The following is a 16,652-nucleotide window of genomic DNA, read 5'->3' as shown; positions in this document are numbered from 1 at the left end:
GGTCTTGTGATTACCAACTAACTGCATCTCGGAGAAAATGTATACCATGCTAATTTGTCTTTATTTAAAATTTCAAAGAAATTCCCACATGGATCCCAGATGTCGACCATTTGATGTAAGAAGGTGTTTCCTCATTATACAAATATGTATGTGTCCAAAATATTGACATTGTTTAGTTTATGAATCAGTTAAAATAACTATATCACAAAAAACAATGGCTCACGTGTGAGTCATAAATTAAACAATGCCAATTTCTTGATGTGCACCACATTTGTATAATAAGGAAACACCTTCTTGGATTAAATGTTCAACATCTGGAATCCATGTGAAAGCTTTAAAAAATTAGTCCTTTATTTTCTTAAATTTTCCCGGCGTAGAAAGAAGTCCTAAAAGTAGGCAGTTTTTACAAAACTTCCTCTGCTCCAAATAGTCTTGCAAGTAGTACATCGCTTGGTTGTTCAAAAGCTTAAGCCGAAGCAATATAAGTCAAATTCCATTACAGGGAATGCAAACAGAAGTGTTTTGTTTTTGTTTATTCTAGATGTTTTGCTATGATATTGTAGAATACAGTTATAGTGGGTTGAATAGTAGTTCCCAAAAAAGTATGTGCATATCCTAACTCCCATAACCTCTGATTGTGACCTTATTTGGAAAAAAGGGCCTTTGCAGATGCAAGTAAGTTAAGGATTTTGAGTGTGATCATCCTGGACTTAGAGTAAGCTTTAAGTCCAATGACAGGTGATCTTAGAGAAAGGCAAAGGGAAATTTGTGACAAGATACATAGGAAAGAAGACCATATAAAGTCAAAGGTAGAGATTGGAGTCACACAGCCCAAGCCAAAGAACTTGTAGAGCCACCAAAACCTGGAAGAGGCACTTTCTTAAAGTCTGCAGAGGGGCCATGGCTGGGCTAATATTTTGAATTTGGACTTTTGACCTCCACAAATATGAAAAAATACATTTCTGTCATTTTCAGCCAGTTTGTGGTAATCTGTTATGTCAGCCCTAGGAAACTACAATGAAAACTCACACTAATAGAATTAGATATATATCATGAATTAATTATATCACTATGTTTTATTAGACTTTGACATGGCTGATTTTTCTGCTTTTGATTAGAATCGAGCACTTGTTGGTTCTGCTTTGTGTTTAAATAACATTAAAGGCTCCCCTTTAATGTTGGAATGTTCTGATCCCCAAAACTCTCCCCATAATATCAAAAGTTGTTCAAGCAACTTTGAGAGAATATGCATAGAGATGTGACATCTGAGGGAGTCTAGACTAAAAAGGCAAAGCAGCTATACCATCTCCATCTTCAAATGGTGGCATGCCCATTAGTTTGCTTGACTTCTGCACATGTTGTGGACAAGAATACATACTTGGAAAAGCTAAATCAAGGGGGCAGGCAGAGAATAATCAAAGAACTTATATACATACTAGAGGCCTGGTGCACGAAATTTGTGCAGGGGGGTGGTCCCTCAGCCTGGCCTGCACCCTCTTCAATCTGGGACCCCTTGGGGGATGTTCAACTGCCTCTCGCAATCCGGGACCGCTGGCTCCTAACTGCTTACCTGCTTGCCTGCCTGATCACCCCTAACTGCTCCCCTGCTAGCCTGATTGCCCCTAACCCCCTCTGCCTTGCCCGGCACCTGGGACCCAGGATTCCCTCCTTCTGGCCGGCCTCAGGCACCCAGGACCCAGGCCAACTTCACCTGGGCCAGCCACAGCCACATGGGACTGTGGGCAGGTGGCTTCGCCCGGACTGCAGCTGCAGGTGCCCAGGACTGTGAGGCAGGCGGCTTGTCCCTCTCCCAGGCTGCAGGCACAAGTGCAGCCGCTGGCACCCGGGACCATGGGGCGGCGGCTTGTCCCTCTCCCGGGTCACAGCCAGGCTGGTCCCCATTCCTCTCTCACAAGCTCATTTGTGCCTGGCTGGTCCCCATTCCTCTCTTCCCAGTGTTGAGTGTCTGAGCAGTTCTGGCACGAGGGCGTGAGGGTGTGAGGGCGTGAGGGTGTGATGACCATTTGCATATTAGTTCTTTATTATATAGGATATGCATCATCCATGGACACAGACTAAAGTGCAGTGAAGGCGTGGAGGGGTGGGAGAATGGGAGCCTGGTGAATGGGGTCAACAATAAAGATAAATTTTTTAAAATGACTGTAAAGCACAATTAAAGAGAGGTAGAATATTACCCTACATTAGTATGTTTGCTGCTGGCTATGTACTGAAATCCAAGTGTGTCCTCTCCCTTGGATTTTGAATTAAGGGCTGTTTTGATCAACTTTACAGTGATCTTTAGGAAGAGGCTCTCCATTTGGTATGTTTGGTACTCCTTGATATTCAACGCCACTGAGAGTATAAGCCCAGGTTCCCTCAACTTTCATAGTTTTATGTTTGCTGAGATTTTATTGAGTTAAAAGAAATAATAAGCATCAGATTGTTATTCTTCAGTACATTTTATGGTACAGGAGCCCATGATCATTCTTTCCATGACCTCCCACTTCCTGACCTCATCCCCTGGTCCACCTCAAGAAGTGAAGGAGTAACAAAGGAATATTATGCAACCATTATAAACAGTTTCAAAGAATTTTTAATGGCATGGGAAAATGTTTTCTGTATAAAGTTAAGTTTAAAAAAGCAAAACAATTTGTTTAGACACACATATTTACATATGCATACATTCAAAAGTGAAAATTTTTCACAATAGAGCTAAATTGATTATCTGCAAATGGCAGAATTACACATACATTTTTCTTTGTTAGCTATTTTCAGGTGTGTTTCTTTATAATGGGCGTGTATAATTTTTATAACCAAAATAATAATGTAATGGAACCCAACTAAACCTGGAAGCTAACAACCATCATTGTAGGGCTAGTGCTATGTCCTTAAGGTAGTTAATTGTGGTATTAAACAAGGTTGTTTATTTCAGAAATGGTTTATAAAATATATAAATTAATTCTGCAAAAATTTCCCTGTATATTCAAGAATACTCATCATCTTTATATCCCCCTACTTGTGTTATTTACCTTTACTTCACTCTTCCCACCCACCATGAGTAAAGGTTGATCTGAGGCTGAGAAGAGAGAAAGAAATAGACAGTAGAGTGCACTGTGAACAAACAAAGTTATTGAATTCTTCCCTCAGACTCTTCCTGACTCCTCTTTTGACCAATGTAGCTGAATGGAGGAGGGATAGCATAGAACTCCAGCAATGCAAAGTAGCTTGTATTTTTCTGAATAGTGGAGTACTTAACCCTATCACGACCACCATCACCACTGTAAATGAAGAAATGGGTGTTTTGGAGGATGTTATATTATTTTTTGCCCCAAATTTACTGGTTCCAGCCACCCATGGCATGAACCAGTTCAAATGTTGTTTGACAAGAAGACTAGATTATAAGTTCCTTGAGTGGAAGAACCATGCTGTCCCTCATTTGGTTACAGAGAGCCTAGGACAATGCCCAATAAGTGTTGAAGTCCAGAAAGAAAAAATATATATTTGTGGATTTCAGATGACTGCAGAGGCAATATCTAACACAAAGCTTATGAACAAAATGTAATGAGCTTTGTTGCATTAAAAGGCCAGCAGATACAGATGATGTATTATAGAATTGTATACTTGAAACCTATATGTTATTAACCAATGTCACTCCAATAAATTCAATTAAAAAAAAAAGGCTAGCAGACCTTGATAAAATCACTTCTCATCAAGGGATGAGTGGTGGAGCACGCTGGGAAGTATGTACATTTTAAAAGGATGCCTCAACATACACATGATGTATTATAAAATTGTATACCTAAAACTTTTATAGTGTTATTAGCCAATGTTATCCCCAATAAACTTAATTTAAAAAGAAAATAAAAGGATGCATCAGAATGGGGAATGAGGGAAGCCAGAAGGAACATGTATGGTTTGGACAAGCATATTTAGTTGTGATTTTATATTTTAAAAGTGGGAAAAAAATTATATGCATAATGATCCTCAGGGGTAGAGAGGGAGGTGTGGATGTTGAAGAGTACGTATGAAATATATGTCCAAATCTGAGCACATACTCAAAATTGATTGGAAGGTGTGGCCTGTTCATGCGTCTGGATTTTTAAAGTTTAAGAATCATTGGCCTAAATAACTAGGTTCCCCACTCAAACCACCTCATTACTGAGAAAAGAATTGCCTTTTAAACATCAGTAATTGTGGTGTTCTCTGTCTTCACATCCAATGTTCATTCCGTACCTGCTTACAGACTTCCAGCCCTTTATATTTAGCTTTATAAAGTAGTCACTTGATAGATGCTAGAGGATGGTGCTCACCATTTTGTCCTTCTCATCTGCTTAAGATCCATTTGACAATTTCCTTAAAAATTTTTAAAATACTTTTGCCTCCAGGCCTCTATGGTCCTCACTAGAGCAGTATTTGTCTGCGAAGCAACAAATACACTAATGTGTGATCACATGGAGAAAAGGATAGCATGTAGATAAGAGAGGAAAATACACCTGTAAGTACACTGTAGGCAAATGGAGGGCTAGCAGAGCACAAGGTAAGAGAGAAGGGAGACCCTTGTTCAATTAGAATATCATGCTCTGCAGTTCTTTCCCACAACTCAGGTAAGTGAAGGCCAAGTTAAAGGTATAACAGGCATATGTATGTGTACCATGTGTATATGCTTGTGTTTCCTAGGTATTCCTAATATATTAATCCAAAGAGTACTTTTCCTAAGCCCAACACATTCCAAAGTGGAAACCAATTAGAAGATTTATTTGTATATTCAAATATCAAGCCAATCTTACAAAAGGAAACCTCTGCTGAGTCTGAGCATGGGGTAAAACCTGGGGGAAGATCACTTAAGTACCATTAGCCTCCTTCTAAAACATGGATAATCAATGGCCATGACAGTTTCTCTCACTTGATTTTCCCAGTATTCTCAATAGAAATGGACTGTAGATAAGTACTTATTAGCAATGAGTGATAAAAAAAAATTTCTATTTTATGCTCTTATGGAGTTAATCTCTATAGAGCAGCGGTTCTCCACCTGTGGGTCACGACCCCTTTGGGGTCGAACGACCTTTTCACAGGGGTCGCCTAAGACCATCGGAAAGCACATATACAATTGCATATTGTTTTTGTGATTAATCACTATGCTTTAATTATGTTCAATTTGTAACAATGAAATTGGGGGTCACCACAACATAAGGAACTGTATTAAAGGGTCGCAGCATTAGGAAGGTTGAGAACCAATGCTTTAAAATGAATAGAGAAGAGAATACTGAAGGAAAACCATTCCCCAAATAAGAGCTTGTAAAGTACAATGTGGTTCTGAATTTTTAAAATAAATTTCACTACAATCCTCAAAATGTTACGTCTTATAATGCATCCCATAGTGGTATGCACCCCCACGTAGTTGGTAAGATTTCAAGATTTGAAACTTCAGGGTCCAAATTTCAATTATTAACCTCATGACCATGAGCAATCACCCTAACCACATTGCCTCAGGCCTCTGTCTGGGTAATAGGAATCCTGATAGTACTAGTGCCTACTCATACGGTTATTGTCATGAGTTAACCTACCCTAAAGGCATAGCACATAGAAAGGACCCATTAAATGTAAATGAGGTTAACATCAAATAAAGAAAAGAAACCACACTATAAATCATGTTTTCAGGGTGATTGCTTCATAAGTTATATAAATGTCTGATCACTATGTTGTACACCTGAAACTAATAACTTAAAAATGAAGAGCATTTTAATTTAAAAATGTACTTCTTTGTCAGAAGATCACTGCCTCTACTTCCCGCAAAGAGGCACTGAGAAGCTTCTTCTGAGATGACTTTTAAATAAAAGATCTTGTGATAAAGACACAAGCTAGCATACACCAATTCAAATTCCATTCATAGAAAATAATTTCCTGTTGCTGACTAAAGCTATTATCTTCTGAAATATTACCTTTCTTTTCTTATACTGTTTTATTTTTCAATTACAGCTGTATTCAACATTATATTGGTTTCAGGTGTACAGCATAGTGAAATACTCTTTTCTAAACCTTCCAAGTCTATAGTTAAAAACATAAGCAAATTAGAAGCCACTCTCTTTATGCAGCTTTCTCACTAACAAGATGCCACATCACGAACTTCTAATACTGTTTTTTGTCTGCAGATTAATAATAACCTAGATCAAACCATATCATTTCCTTTTCTCTGCCTCATTTCCTTCAAAGTAAAACATAATTTTTTCTTGGACCTGGAATAAAAATTCTAGATTAACTAAGCAAATCGTTACCAGAAAGGCAATTTTATAATAATACTATTTCAGGGTACTTCAGAAACATAAAACATCTGTATGGTGTTTGTTAATACATAAAAATAACCTAATATATATAGTCTATACCACCTAAGTGGAAAAATCAAGTCTATACGTAGAAGTGCAAAGAGAAATCACTATAGATTCCTTCGATATTGTGTTCTGAAGTCCAATTGGAACATTTAAAAAACTGTGACACTTCCCAAAGTCTTGGCTGGAGGTCACAAATAGCTTGGCACAGATGGTTTGTTTGGCCAACACACTTTTTTAAAAAACTCAAATATCTTTAGGTGGGTCATGCCCCCCCCACACTTTTTTTTTAATCTGACAGGCCCTTAGAGGCATTTTACTTTGCAAACCCTGATTAAGGCCCATCCTTAGAGAAAAGAGCTCAAAAGATAATCATTGGTTAAATGGGTACCTCCCTCACTGATGGCCTGATAAAATCCAGAGACTTGGAAATTAAGAATACTAATAGGTACATTCAGAAATTCTTCTGGTTTTCTTGTTGGATTAATTTTAAACATACACTTTCAATGTATGTATCTAACAGTGGCTCATTTGATTGGGAATGCTAAGTTGTTAAAACTCATTTACAGCTGGTTCCTGAATGAAACCAGAAAATAGAAAAATTTTAAAAACATGTTCTGATGATATACAAATTTGGACTAAAATCCAACTTTTATAGTATTTTTTAAAAATTAATAACATTTGGTCAGTGTTTGGTTTTTCTTCATGTAAAAGGAGATGAATTTGCTCAATGCAGTATTTAAAGAGGAATTGGTGTTTCTACTAATGTATTTTAATGACTATTTATATACATATACACATAGAGACACATCATATATATACACATATTTAGACTGAGCCAACTACCACTCTCATTTTTCATTTCCATCATACTTTCTGGGAGATTCTATTCCACTTACAAATTAAGTCTGAGTCTTAAGACCCAAATAACAGAACACTGGAAAAAGTTTCCTAAAGCATTAGTTCCTGCATCACTCCAACGGTGTTAGGTTTTAGGCACTGATGAGGCACAAGCTAGTTGGCTTTAGAGTCCAAACATTATGAGTTAAGTGTTCTTTTAAATTAACGTGAAGGAATGCTTCCATTCAGACGGTAAGTACGCCCTTGTCTCCAGCTTCTTCTTCAGAACACAAATATAAGGCACCTCGCAGTGAATTGGCTTCTGGGGGCTGTGTCCCCGAACTCTCCTGGATTAGTCTTTCTGGAGGTTCTGGGAAATTCTCCCTCCATCTGGGACTCGAGTGCTGTTGGGAGCTGTCCCAGAGGGAAGGACATGGAGAAGGGAAGCCCAGAGCGGAGCGCGAGAGGGGGTCCTCCTGAAGGCCTACTTCTTGGGCACACCTGTTGGAAAGCACTTCCTTTTCTTTGGAATTCCGCCACTTCATCCTTCTGTTCTGAAACCAAATTTTCACCTATTGATAAGATAATTGGATAAAATGTTCACTTATTCGACATTCATTCACTTCAGCATTTTACACTATTCATTTCTCCTATTGGGCCTTCTACAGACTACCTTATCGTGACAGCCAGCCTAGCAAAATCCTTGTGGCTTTTGACTTGGGCTTCTCTAAAAATAACTGGGAAAGTACTTTAGTACAATATCCCCACATATACTTAAAAACCAAGACAACTGTGGTAAATTGGTTACATCATATGAGTCCAATATCTTTCAAGACTGATTTAACTCTCTCCAATATTTTAAATCATTTAGTTTGTGCTAAATTATTTATTCAAAGGAAATGTTATCTACTGGTAATAGCATCTGAGTGTTTATTTTGTACCAGGGTCAGGCCATGCACTCTACATGGGTTACAGAATTTGATCCTCAGAATGTCTTCAAGAAGTCCTCATTAGCATGCAAGAACACTGAGGCTCAGAGCGATAAATAGTTCCAGGTCACACAGTGCATAGACTAGAATACACGACTGTCCCATTCTAGTGACCAGACTCATAAGCATTTGGATCTCAACAGGAACTTTTGGAGACTACATTAAGAATATATTTCACAATGTTTTGATAAACTTCAGGCATTACACAGTTTCCAAGTTTGATTACTCCCAGAATTTATCAAACTGGAATAATTAGGCTCAGTAGATAACAATTGATTGTAATTAACCCCAAAGTACTTATGAGTGGTTTCTAATTTGAGACATACCGTCCCACCACCCTATGGGAGTCTCTTTTTTCTATGAACCTCCCTCTTTACCTATAGGGTAGCCAACTGTGCCTGAGCAAAAAAGGTCAAGATTGGGGAATAAGTGAAGATGGTGAAGGGGAATGAGAAGTATAAACTTCCAGCTATAAAGTAAATAAGCCATTTTGAGTGTACAGCACAGGGAATATAATCAATAATATTGCAATAACTTTGCATGGTGACAACTGGTTACTAGACTTATTGTGGTGATCACATAGTAAAATATGTAAGTGTCAAATCACTATGTTATACACCTGAAACTAATATTGTATGCCACCTATAATTTAGAAAACAAACATGGACTCAAAGAGATATTTGTATACTTATGTTCTTAGCAGCATTATTCACAAAAGCCAAAAATGGAAGAAATCCAGGTATCCATTGATGAATGGATTAACAAAATGTAGTATATACGTACAATAAAATATTACTGTACGTATAAAAAAATAAGAAAGTTCTGATATGTACTACCATAGGAATAGGAATGAACCTGGAAGACATTATGCTACATGAAATAAGCCGGTCATAAAAGGACAAATATAGTATGATCCCACTCATATAACTTACCTGGAGTGGTCAAATTCATAGCGACGCCAAGTAAAATGGTGCTTGTCGGGGCTTGGGGGTGGGAGGAATGGGGAGACGTTGCTTAATGGGTACAGAGTTTCAGTTTTGCAAGATGAAAAAAGTTCTAGAGGTGAATGTAAGTGATAGTTGCACAACAGTGTGAATGTTTTTAATGCCACTGAATTGTACATTTAAAAAAGTTAAAGTGATAAACTTTATGATATGTATATTTTAACCACAAAAAACAACACAAACTTGGAGGGATTTTTGCAACAGCTATAACAGAAAAATGTTACTAACCATAATATTCCAAAATTTTGATTAACAGCCAGAATAATTGCTACATATCAGTGAAAAGAAAATATGATAGAAAAAAAAATGGTTTGGCCATGAAAAGGCCAATTCAAAGATTTAAAATAGCCAGTAAAATGATTAAAAGACCCTCAAGTTCTGGTAATTAGGAAAATTTTTAAAAAGTCATTGCCAATGAAGTTGGCAATGTTTTAAAAATTATAAATAGCGGAAGGTTTGCAAAAAGAAACTGTTATTAAGAGTGCAAATATAATTCAGTATTTTGATACAATAATATATTTGGAAAGGAATTCTTTAATCTATCACAATTTAAAATGTACATACACTTTAACATATAAATTCCAATCTTAGTTCCCCATCTTACAGAAATATTTTAAAAGTGCATGAAGATATGCAATAGTGAAACTTAGAAGTAACTTAAAGTTGAGAATGGCTAATGGAGGGGAGGGGAACATCTGTAGTACTTTCAACAATAAAGATAAATAAAATAAAACAAAAGCTGAGAATGCCTAAATGAATTATGGTATATCTCTGAAACTGTTTGTATGAGATACTAAAAAATAATGAAGTAAATCTCTACGTATGACATTGGCAGGATGCATCTGTGACATTGAATGGGGAGAAAAAGCAAAGTGCCAAACAACAGGCATTGTCAGCAGCACTTTTTATAATGGCCAGAAACTGGGAACAATCCAAGTGCTCACCATTAGAATGAATGAACTGGTACATCATGTGATGACGCACAGCAATGAAAACTAATGAACTCCTGCTACACGCCACAACACGAATGAATCTCACAAACATAATGTTACATAAAAGCAGCCATGGACCAAAGAATATGTGCTGAACGATTCTATTTACAGGCAAATTTGATCTGTGCAGTTAGATGTTAGTCTGGTGGAAGGAACAGGTAGTGACTGGGAGGCGATAGGCCAGAGGTTACTGGCCCAGGTAATGTTCTACTTTGAGATCTGTATGCTGGTTATATAGGTGGCTTATATTTTCCTTCAGAAAAAGTCAAATTATCTGCATAGTGTCATCCCCTTTTTATTTAAAAATGTACATACACCATTCTAGGTGTCAGCTTCTTCCTTTATAAACTAGCAATAATAAAAGCAACTATCTCATAGGGTCATTGGCAGGATAACGACATCAAATATAAGGGCACGTGGTAGTCATTACGCAATGTTAGTGCATATACAACACACATACAAATTTATTTTTTTTAAACACATGACATGTCATGCCCTAGCCGGTTTGGCTCGGTGGATAGAGTGTCGACTTGCGGACCGAAGGGTCCCAGGTTCAGTTCCAGTCAGGTCAAGGGCACACGCCTGGGTTGCGGGCTTGATCCCCAGTGGGGGGCATGCAGGAGGCAGCTGATCAGTGATTCTCTCTCATCATTGATGTTTCTATTTCTCTCTCCCTCTTCCTTCCTCTCTGAAATCAATAAAAATATATATTAAAACAAAACAAAACACATGGCATGTCAATAAACTCAAACAAGAGTCATTTAGAAATGACAATAGTAACCAAGGAGTTGGATTGTTCGAGGAGTAGATGAGTTTTCATTTCTAACTTTTCCAATTTCTCTTTTCTTTGAATTTACCATAGAAATGCCATGTATTAAATGTGTAATTAGGTGTATATGCAAGTAACAAAATGTTAAATTACTTCTGAGATGTTCACCAAATTCAGTAAAATAAAAAGCATTCATCCCTGAGGTACTTGAATTTTAAAAACAATGTAATCATTTGTGTAAAACTATGTGCTTATGGATGGGAACTGGAAGATAACAACAGTTTGTCTTCTTGAATGGAAAGACTATGCTCATCCCTCATAAAAAATTCTTTGCTATGCTTGCTGCATTCTTTTTTCCAAGTCAATTTTTAAAAAGACCATATGTATTGTCAGAGATTTTTACCCCTTCTCAGAGCACCATCAGATCAAACCTAGCTACTTTTTAAAATATATATTTTTATTGATTTCAGAGAAATAGAAACATCAATGATGAGAGAGAATCATTGACTGACTGCCTCCTGCATGCCCCCTACTGGGGATTGAGCCCGCATCCCTGGCATGTGCCCTTGACTGGAATCAAACCTGGGAGCCTTCAGTCTGCAGCTCTATCCACTGAGCCAAACCACCTAGGGCAAACCTAGCCACTTTTGATACCTACTTCAAGTTCCTATTTAACCAGAGGTCCCTGACCTCCCAAACCTGCACATTTCCTCCCCTCTGGTTCTGGAGCTTCTTATCTATACCAATGGGATGCAGGCCAGGCCTACTCACCCCTCTGTGTTCCTCACTCAAGCCCCACAATTCCTCTGAGGGTCAGACAGTTCCATCACTAACTCCCCACGTGTATGCAGACCAGCCATCCGGCTGTCCTTTCCAGAGATGGGAATTACCATGAGGCTCCAGAGATACAACCCTGAGGACCACTGATCGCGCTCCTTTATTTGGCAGTATATCTAACCTACCAGATGATGTCTCCCACACTATCGTCTTACATTGTTAACGAGCTTCTGCTTTATCTTCCCAGTTGGTTGTATGAATTCCTAGTTGGGGGTGGGGGGGAGGGGAGGGTGGGAGTGGTTTATCTAAATCAGTACTGAAGGATATTCCCTCTTACTGCTTACCTAGCACAATGTCTTGCACACAGTAGACCATCAAAACATAGCTACTGATTTATCTGTCACGTACCCAAAATTCCTGTGACATAGAAAGAATTTCTACATTGCCTCCTGTTTTTTAAGTTAGAGCCTGAGGTACAGAGCAGTTAGTTAAAGTTAATGAACTCATCAGTACCACACAATGAGCAAAACACAGACTGGCTGATGTAGGCCAATGACCCTCTACCACACCACATACTGCTTCCTAGGACGAGAAAGAGTTGGGGTGGGGAGGGGGAAACAAACAGATCACTTCCCTAAGGAAAGCAAGCAGGATTAAGGAGAATTTCATCCAAAGATAACTGGTTGAAATAAAAGCCAAAGTTAGCAACCAGGTCATCTGTATCAAAGGAAGAACAGAGCAGAGCCTCTGCTAGCTCTTAAATGCCTTTATGCTGATCTAAAAAATTCATGTGGATGTAGCCCTGCACCAGGAAAGCCAGCTTGGAAAGCAGAGTACCAGTCGCTGCCATCCCCCTTAGCCAAGTGCCCTGTGCAGTGAACACCCTTCACAGCTGCACACAGTGGCTCTAGGAGAATGCAAACTCCAGAGTCAGGTTATCTGGGGTGGGGCTTTAGCTCTCTGTTTACTTCTCCACATTTCCTCACCTATCAAATGTGGATGATTATAGTGCTTAATTTCATATGGTGATAAGGTAAATGCTAGTGTCTTGTTTATAATTAGCAGGCCAATCTGTGCCTCCCAAAAGGCCACAAAGACTCATCCAAAATTATATAAAACATCAATGTGCAAGAAAGGTTTGCAAGTGTTGCAGATTTGAAATTGCTTAGCTATACTTGACATAAACCCAAAGTACAAAATAATGAAATCTATTAAGAGTTACTTATGACTCACTCATTCATACCTTGGTTTTGGATTAAAAATTAAGAAAAAGACAGGAAACTTGGTTCCTGTTTTTGTAGGGAATTAAGTAGCCTGCTTTTCTAAAATGAAAGCAGAGCAAACAGTTTAATGAAGTAAATGCCACATCCTTAGCATTTACATTACATTTACAAGAATTAATGAGGCAAAAACCTAGACCTCTCGGCAAATGGACCCATTTCCAAATAGGAATTGTGACCTGTATTTGCACCCACTAAAAAAATTATGAAAATCATTTCAATAATGATTCCGGGTCCAGCCTGGTACCACAAGTATTTGCCAAATGGATGGCTCCCATCGTATTCACTCAGAAACCAGGAGCGGTGGCCATCTTCCTGCTCCTCAGTACCTGTGATTCCTTTAGTCCCAAGTTGATGGCAAGTTTCTTCCGGTCTATTTTGCTGATATATTTCTGCTTCTGAAACATTTTCTCCAGAGCCTTTCTCTGGTCCTCAGAAAAGACGGCTCTTCTTAAAATGCCCCTCCGAGCTTTGGAGTTCGAGTCCTGTGCCAGGAGAGGCAGCACACTCTCCTCATCTGGAGATGGAAAAAGATGCAAAGCCCAGTTAGCATTATCGGAGAAGCCTGCGTCTTTCCCAGTCACTGTGCTCCTTGTCAGTACGGTGGCCAGGTTCCCTCGTCTCTGAGCTCTGCACGCTTAGAGCAGGGCTCCTTTCCCAAGTGTTGGTCATGGACTCTGTTGAGACTCTGATCAAGGCTCTTTGCCCCCCCTCTGGGGAAAAAGTACCTATGCTTCCCCTCCCGACTTTGTGTGCCACGTCAGAAAGTCCCCGGTCCCAGGTAACAAAGCTCCCATGCAGAATAAGAAGCAGGTGGTTTAAACACTTCATGCTTCTCTACTTCTTCATTCACTCATTCTTTATCCTCCCCAGAAACTTTTCAACACCGACCATATGCCAGGCACTCTGTTCAATGCTATACCCTGAGAAAGAAGACAGATATGTCTTATCCCACTCATTACCTGTGAAATCTAGTGAAAGGCATTGATTGAACTAGCAGCACAAGTATAAAATATGCGGAAGGAGGGTACCTTAAGAGCACAAAACAAGGGGTCTGATCTTACCCCAGGATGTCAGAGAAAGATTGTAAAAGTCAGAGAATGGTTCATCTGAGAAGGGAGGTTTGGAAAACTCCCAATCACAGCCACCACCACAAGCTGCAGTTCAGTTGATCACCAACTCCTTCAGGTCTGAGACTTTTACTACCTTTTCTGCCTTCCTGTGGCTAGCATAACACTAGTTCCCACCCTATGAGGGTCTCATTCATCATTCATTCATTCATTCATTCATCTTCCCAGCTGTGGTAGGCAGAATAATGGTCTCCCCCAAAGTGCTCATGTTCTAATCCCCATAACTTGTGAATATGTCACATGACATGGCAAGGGGGAATGAATGTTACAGATAGAATTATGTAAGTTGCTAATCAGATGACCTTGAGATTGGGAGAGTATCCTGGAATACCCAGGTGATCCCAAGATAATTACGAGAAGAGGAAGGCAAAAAAAAATAGAGACAGATTTGAAGGTGCTACACTTCTTGCTTTGAAAATGGAGGAGGGTGCGGCCAAGAAATGCAGGCAGCCACTGGGAACTGGGAAAGGCAAGGGAACAGGTTCTTTCTCCCCTAGAGCCTCCAGGAGGAATGCCGTCCTGCCAGCCCCGTGATTTTAGTCCAGTGAGACCATTTCAGGCTCCAAACTTCCAAACCTGTAAGGTAATATATTTGTATTGCTTTAAGATGCTAGGTTTGTGAAAATGTGTTACAGTAGCAAGAAGACATTAATACACTGGGTATCAGACTTCCTGAGCTAATTGCTAAAACCAGACAACTACCACATGGTCCCAGCCCTCAAGGAGCTCACTCACCCTCTTGAGGGAGGACTGACCCATGACTATCACTCCAGAAACAGGCACCAGGGAAGCAGGACTCTAGTTTACAGCTGTAGCTGGTACACATTTTGGTGGTTCATAATTATTTTTTTCTAAATAAACAAGCGAGTGAGTAGACACTGCATATAGACTTAAGTACTAGAATAGAATGATCTGTAAGAGCTATGGCATCACAAAGGAGGAAATGGTGAGTTCAGAGAAAATAGTTAGGTTGAGCCAAGTCTAAAAGAACGAACCAGTTCAAAAGAGAAAGCACCAAGGCCAATCCAGGCAGAGTGGCTGGCACATCTAAAAGCACTATGCCCAAGGGAATCAAGTCTGTCCAAGGACGAGGAAGCAGGCTGCAAGGCTGGGGAGGGGCCTGAAGCAGGGAGTGCAAGCTGACAACCATATCCAGCCTGTAGGTGGGCGTTGCTTGGTGTTACAGTGTTAAGGTTTCTGATTTAATTGTCCACATGTAATAACCGGGAGGTTTCATGTAAATTACAGGTTTCCAGCATCCCTTCAAAGGGCACCACACTGGGCTCTCTCTCCCACAAAGCTAATGGCTGCCAGAGTGAGCAGCAGGTGCTCCATCTAAAGGCCCCCGGTTTGCCATAGCCTCACCTAGCTTGCATTTTACCTGCCAGGCTCTGGAAGGCATTGGGACCTCTGGCATAGGGATTATGGAATGGAATTGGGCCAGATCATAGAGGACTACAAGAGTCTGGGACATTATCCAATAGGCAGTGAAGATCTAATACTTACTCTGTTTGAAGCCACTGACATGCATTATTTCATTTTCTAGAGCCCTGGTGCATGGGGAGGGTCCCTAGGCCTGGCCGGCGATCAGGGACGATCGGGGCCTTCCAGCTGCTGGCTGAGACCTTCCTTAGTTCCACGCCACCCCCCGGTGGTCAGCGCACATCACAGCGAGCAGTCGAACTCCCAAGGGGACAATTTGCATATTAGCCTTTTATTATACAGGATACCTCCCAACCAATCAATGCTATGACTGCTACTATCATTCTCCCCATTTTATAGATAAATAAAATGAAGCTTAGGTAACTTAAGTAACTTTATCCAAGGTCACATGGGCTGGGGCTTCAAACCCAGAAAGACCAATTCCAAAACAAAGGCCCCTAACCCTACACAACACTCACACATTCTGACATATATTTTAAAAATAGAATGCCAATAAATAAATAAATCTGGTTCATTCTACATCTGTAATAAGATAGCTTCCTTTCCTATTTGTCTAAAAGGCTGCAAACATCTCCCAGCAAGTCCCTCAGTCCTGGGTTACCCCTCATTCTGGTTCATCCTCATGTTGCAAGGAGAACCACTGGCCTCTCCCTCTTCCCTTCCAGCTCTGTAACATTCACATCTCCTTAGGAATGCCACAGCCTGGAACATAATCACACCCAATTCCTTACAAAGTCTTTTATTGATACCCACCCCATCCATGCATCCTCTCATAAGGTCTTAGTCAACTCTCCATTTATAGAACCACCTATTTTGGCCTGTCTCATGCCAATGTCACATCTTGAAGTCAGGTTTTAACAACTGTATTTACTATTTCTTTATCAGAGATTTAATGAGTTTTACGAAATATTGGTCAATAATAAAAAATATTCTAAACAGCTCAATATGTCCATCTTTTTCTAAGTGCTTTTCTTCCCTGAATTTGCCTCGGTACAGAGACCTTGGGGTTGGCCCTTGTGCATGATTTCAGAGCACACAGGTATCTGGTGGGAAGGTGTCTCTCTAGGAAGCCTCAGGACAAAGGACTTAGGAGGACAGAACTCCA

General features: G+C 39.7%; 1 protein-coding gene across 1 annotated transcript in view; it reads right to left on the bottom strand.

The window, feature by feature from the left end:
• Window positions 1-2,115: 2,115 nt before the first annotated feature.
• Window positions 2,116-16,652, bottom strand: part of DBX2 (developing brain homeobox 2) — a 41,611-nt gene continuing 27,074 nt past the window's right edge. The window contains exons 3-4 of the mRNA XM_070410391.1: window positions 13,304-13,491; window positions 2,116-7,735 (exon numbers count right to left, since the gene is read on the bottom strand). Of these exons, the coding sequence (XP_070266492.1) occupies window positions 7,409-7,735; window positions 13,304-13,491 (515 nt within the window). The 3' untranslated portion in view covers window positions 2,116-7,408. The remainder of the gene's footprint in view (window positions 7,736-13,303; window positions 13,492-16,652) is intronic.

Source organism: Myotis yumanensis, unplaced genomic scaffold, assembly GCF_028538775.1.
Source record: "Myotis yumanensis isolate MYYU_CA2020_CCGP unplaced genomic scaffold, mMyoYum1.0.hap1 SCAF_3, whole genome shotgun sequence".
In the NCBI taxonomy this organism is placed as follows: domain Eukaryota; kingdom Metazoa; phylum Chordata; class Mammalia; order Chiroptera; family Vespertilionidae; genus Myotis; species Myotis yumanensis.
This window is presented reverse-complemented; position numbering and strand designations above follow the sequence as displayed.